The sequence below is a fragment of the Scylla paramamosain genome, chromosome 4 (genome assembly GCF_035594125.1).
Source record: "Scylla paramamosain isolate STU-SP2022 chromosome 4, ASM3559412v1, whole genome shotgun sequence".
NCBI classification, from domain to species: domain Eukaryota; kingdom Metazoa; phylum Arthropoda; class Malacostraca; order Decapoda; family Portunidae; genus Scylla; species Scylla paramamosain.
Genome location: NC_087154.1, coordinates 21,622,794 through 21,627,026, shown reverse-complemented (window position 1 = coordinate 21,627,026; position 4,233 = coordinate 21,622,794). Strand labels below are relative to the sequence as shown.

At 43.6% G+C, this 4,233-nt stretch overlaps 1 protein-coding gene across 5 annotated transcripts in view; it reads left to right on the top strand.

The window, feature by feature from the left end:
* The window catches only part of LOC135099848 (uncharacterized), a 25,412-nt gene extending 21,500 nt beyond the window's left edge, over positions 1 to 3,912 (top strand). For all 5 annotated transcript variants that reach the window (XM_064002454.1, XM_064002455.1, XM_064002452.1 and 2 more), the window contains exons 10-13: positions 1 to 565; positions 1,726 to 1,879; positions 2,166 to 2,319; positions 3,497 to 3,912. The exon at positions 1 to 565 is cut by the window's left edge and continues 549 nt beyond it. In XM_064002454.1, coding sequence (XP_063858524.1) covers positions 1 to 565; positions 1,726 to 1,879; positions 2,166 to 2,319; positions 3,497 to 3,507 — 884 coding nt within the window. In that variant the 3' untranslated portion in view covers positions 3,508 to 3,912. The remainder of the gene's footprint in view (positions 566 to 1,725; positions 1,880 to 2,165; positions 2,320 to 3,496) is intronic.
* The last annotated feature ends 321 nt before the right edge of the window (positions 3,913 to 4,233 follow it).

Sequence of the window (4,233 nt, the reverse complement as noted above, 5' to 3'; positions counted from 1 at the left end):
CTTCGCCCTCGTACTCCAATCGTAAATCCACCGTAGTCGCCAAAGATGTCATGACGGGTGGCGAAAATTCAGAAGCTGCAATGCCCGAGGGTGCAGGAGACGCACAGCAAGTCAACGTAAAGGGCAGTCTCGCGCATCATATCATCAGTGGCCGGCAGAATAGAGAGAAAACCCACCACACCCACCAACGCAAGCACCTGAGTGGCGAACGAAGTTCACCCAACAATTTACAGAAGTATACGGTTAAAACGAATGAAAATGGCACACTCACGCAGAAGGGAGACTGGAGGAAAAGTGCCCAGCTGACTTCTTCGCCTCCTCCCGCGGATGAAGGACGGTCAAGTGGTGGTCGGGGGCAAGGAACACAGCCGATTCCCCCTTTAGATAAAGAGGGCATCCCTGCCACCATGGAGGCCGTGGTGAGGATGGAGGTGACCGTGGGAAGCTGTGGCGTTGGCAGGGAGGTGGCACGAGTCCTGGGGAAGGCGCTGAAGGACCAGGAGTTGTGTGGTACGGGGCTCACCTGCCACAACCCTCGCCACACCTGTACGGAGACACGTGATAGGTAAATGAAAGAAGATATGCGAAAGAGAATAATATAATTTTTATGTTAAATGTTGAGAGAGAGAGAGAGAGAGAGAGAGAGAGAGAGAGAGAGAGAGAGAGAGAGAGAGAGAGAGAGAGAGAGAGAGAGAGAGAGAGAGAGAGAGAGAGAGAGAGAGAGAAGTCTTTAAGTGGTATAAGGGTTATAACAAGGGAGATGTAAGCAAAATTCTTAGGATCAGCAACCAGGGTAGAACAAGAAATAACGGGTTCAAGCTTGAAAAATTTAGGTTTAGGAAGGAGATAGGAAAAAATTGGTTCTCAAATAGAGTGGTAGATGAGTGGAACGGACTCAGTAATCATGTAGTTAGTGCTAGGACACTAGAGAGCTTTAAGAGAAGATTAGACAAGTTTATGGATGGGGATAACAGATGGAAATAGATAAGTGTGTTTCATACAGGGACTGCCACGTGTAAGCCTGGTCGCTTCTTGCAGCTTCCCTTATTTCTTATGTTCTTATGTTCTTATGAGAGAGAGAGAGAGAGAGAGAGAGAGAGAGAGAGAGAGAGAGAGAGAGAAAAAAAAAGTACAAGTGTGTGTGTGTGTGTGTATGTGTGTGTGTGTTACGTGTATTTATATAATACGCTATTTTCCGTACAAGTGTACCACACAGACGTACACGAACATCTGAAGAATTATTACGAACAGGTGTTCCTCATCCTGATACTCTTCATGCGGCGGCACACCCCTTTTTCATGTAGCGGAAGAATACATTAAACTTTTTTTTCTCTCATTTTTCTTTTCTCTTATATGGGGCTTTCTACTTTATCTCAATCCTATTTTTTCCATCTCCCTAATGTAAGAGGTAACCAGTATTCTCTCCTTCATCCCTTTTACTGGTAACTTCTGAAACTCCCAGCCTGCTTCTGTATTTCCTCCTGCCTTTGTCCTGAACTATTTCAATTGGGAGATTTCAAAACACATCCTCAAATTTTAGATAACCCTTTTGACTACACTCTTTAGGGACTGGCACCTTCAGCGAGCCTTTTTTTTTTTTTTACTTTCTTGCTGCTGCCTTAGACAGGAGTCCCCCTTTACATAAATAAATAAAAGAAATAGCCTTCCTTCAAGCAGTGAGTACGTGAGGCTTTCTGCGTCTGACCGCTATTCGTCCCTCTGCAGACTGACGGAGGGAGGAAGGGCGCGGGTGGAAGTGCTCTGGGCTGTGGGAGGACTGTATGAATACGACGAAGGTAATGGCAGTCGTCCTCATCCCACCCCCCAGTACCTCCCCCACCACGTGCCAGAAGTGGAGACAGCCATATCAGCCATTCTGGTGCGTGTCTTTGTCTGAGTGTGTGTGTGTGTGTGTGTGTGTGTGTACGTTGAACTTAAGTTAATCACTGATAGTCATGTTCTTTGCTTCGCTCTTATCTGTCATTAAGCATCCGGAGCGAAGCGGTTAATCAATCAATCTCTCTCTCTCTCTCTCTCTCTCTCTCTCTCTCTCTCTCTCTCTCTCTCTCTCGCTCTCTCTCTCTCTCTCTCTCTCTCTCTCTCTCTGAAAGTCATTTTTACTCTACTCTGAACGTAAAATAAAAATAACACACTCCTTTCTGCAGGAGTCAACGCGCGGAATCCTCACCTCCCATAGCCTCGCCCAGTCCCTTGCTGCTCTGGGGGCCGAGGTGGACCCCTCCTCCTTCCTTGTGACGCAGCTCGATCTCGTGTGTCGCCAGCCCGGTCTCACTCTGCGAACCGAAACTAACCGATGCTGTAAGTGTTGCTGGGTTGTTAGGGTGGTGGTGGTGGTGGTGGTGGTGGTGGTGTTTTTGATGGTGATGGCAGTCGTTGTTCTTGTTGTAGTTGTTGTGTTAGTTGTAGTAGTAGTAGTAGTAGTAGTAGTTGTTGTTGTTGTTGTTGTTGTTGTAGCTATTGTAGTTTTGTTGTTGTTGTTGTTGTTGTTGTTCTTGTAGCTATTGTAGTTTTGTTGTTGTTGTTGTTGTTGTTGTTGTTGTGTTACAGTAGTAATTGTTGTTATAATAGTAGTAGTAGTAGTAGTAGTAGTACATAAGAACATAAGAACATAAGAAAATAAGTGAAGCTGCAAGAAGCCATCAGGCCTACACGTGACAGTTCCTGTATGAAACATACCTACCTATTTACACCTATCATCCCCATCCATAAATTTGTCTAATCATCTTTTAAAGCTCCCTAATGTTTGTTCCACTCTATTTGAGAACCAATTCCTTCCTGTCTCTTTCTTATATCCAATTTTTTTTTCAAGCTTGAACCAGTTATTTCTAGTTCTATATTAATTACTGATCCTGAGAATTTTGCTTACGTCCCCCTTGTTATAACCACTATACAACTTAAAGACTTCTGTCAGGTCCCCTCTTAACCTACGTCTCTCTAAGGATTGTAGATTTAATGACTTAGTCTGGTTTCATAAGGAATACACATTATCCCCTCTTAGTAATTCTCCTTTGTACTGATTCTAACAGACCTATATCCTTCCTGTAATATGGAGAAAAGTAGTAGTAGTAGTAGTAGTAGTAGTAGTAGTAGTAGTAGTAGTAGTAGTAATTGTTGTTGTTGTTGTTGTTGTTGTTGTTGTTGTTGTTGTTGTTGTTGTTGCTGTTGTTGCTGTTGTTGTTGTTGAGTAGTAGTAGTAGTAGTAGTAGTAGTAGTAGACGATAGAGAAAACACAAGATACACCTCAGTTTTAGCCAATGACAGCTGCAATGGAGAAGAGATGACATTTATCACCTTTGTTAGAAATATGAGTATATATAGTACAAAAGTTGATTTATTAAGAAGGGAACCGACCGTACAAACACACTTGTCCTTACAAAACATAGTCGACACACACACACACACACACACACACACACATATACACACACACACACATATACACACCCATAATTCAACACCTGTGACACTTTTCCAGGGCCTGACTGAGGAGGGAGGAGGGGCGATCTTCATCTTTCTCTCCCCACATCGTCTCTCCACCTAAGAAGAGCCAAGCTAACTCCTGCTTGGAACCTTCACAACCTTGCAGCTTCACCCTTCAGTACTTCATGCTCTCCTTGCCTCTCTTTCCCTTTTATTCATGGCGCCATATGATCCCAATGCAGCGACGCCAAAATATCTATCATTTAATTAATCTCCTGTCTTTTTTTCCCCTTTTTTTCCGTAATGCCTTAGTTTTATTCTTTCTTTTGTTTTTCGTACCTAGTGCTTTGTTTTTTTTTCTCTTTGGTCTCCTTATCATCTCTTCTTTTCTCTCGCTTTCCTTTTTGCCTTCAGTTCATCGTCCTCTACTTTCTTGAGATGTAAATAAAATCGTGTGTTCGTTTTTTCCAATGTGCGTTTTATTGTACGTTCTAGTATCCTAAGTATCCACGAACACACACACACACACACACACACACACACACATCGGAAAATGATCCAAAAAGTAATTTCTAATTATTTTCACCTAGCATCTCGCGTTCCTTCCCCCTCAGCACCACACACACACACACACACACACACACACAGAGAGAGAGAGAGAGAGAGAGAGAGAGAGAGAGAGAGAGAGAGAGAGAGAGAGAGAGAGAGAGAGAGAGAGAGAGAGAGAGAGGAGGGGATGAAGGAAGTATGAGAAGCATGAGGGATGTGGAAAGGGAAGGGATGTGGGGATGT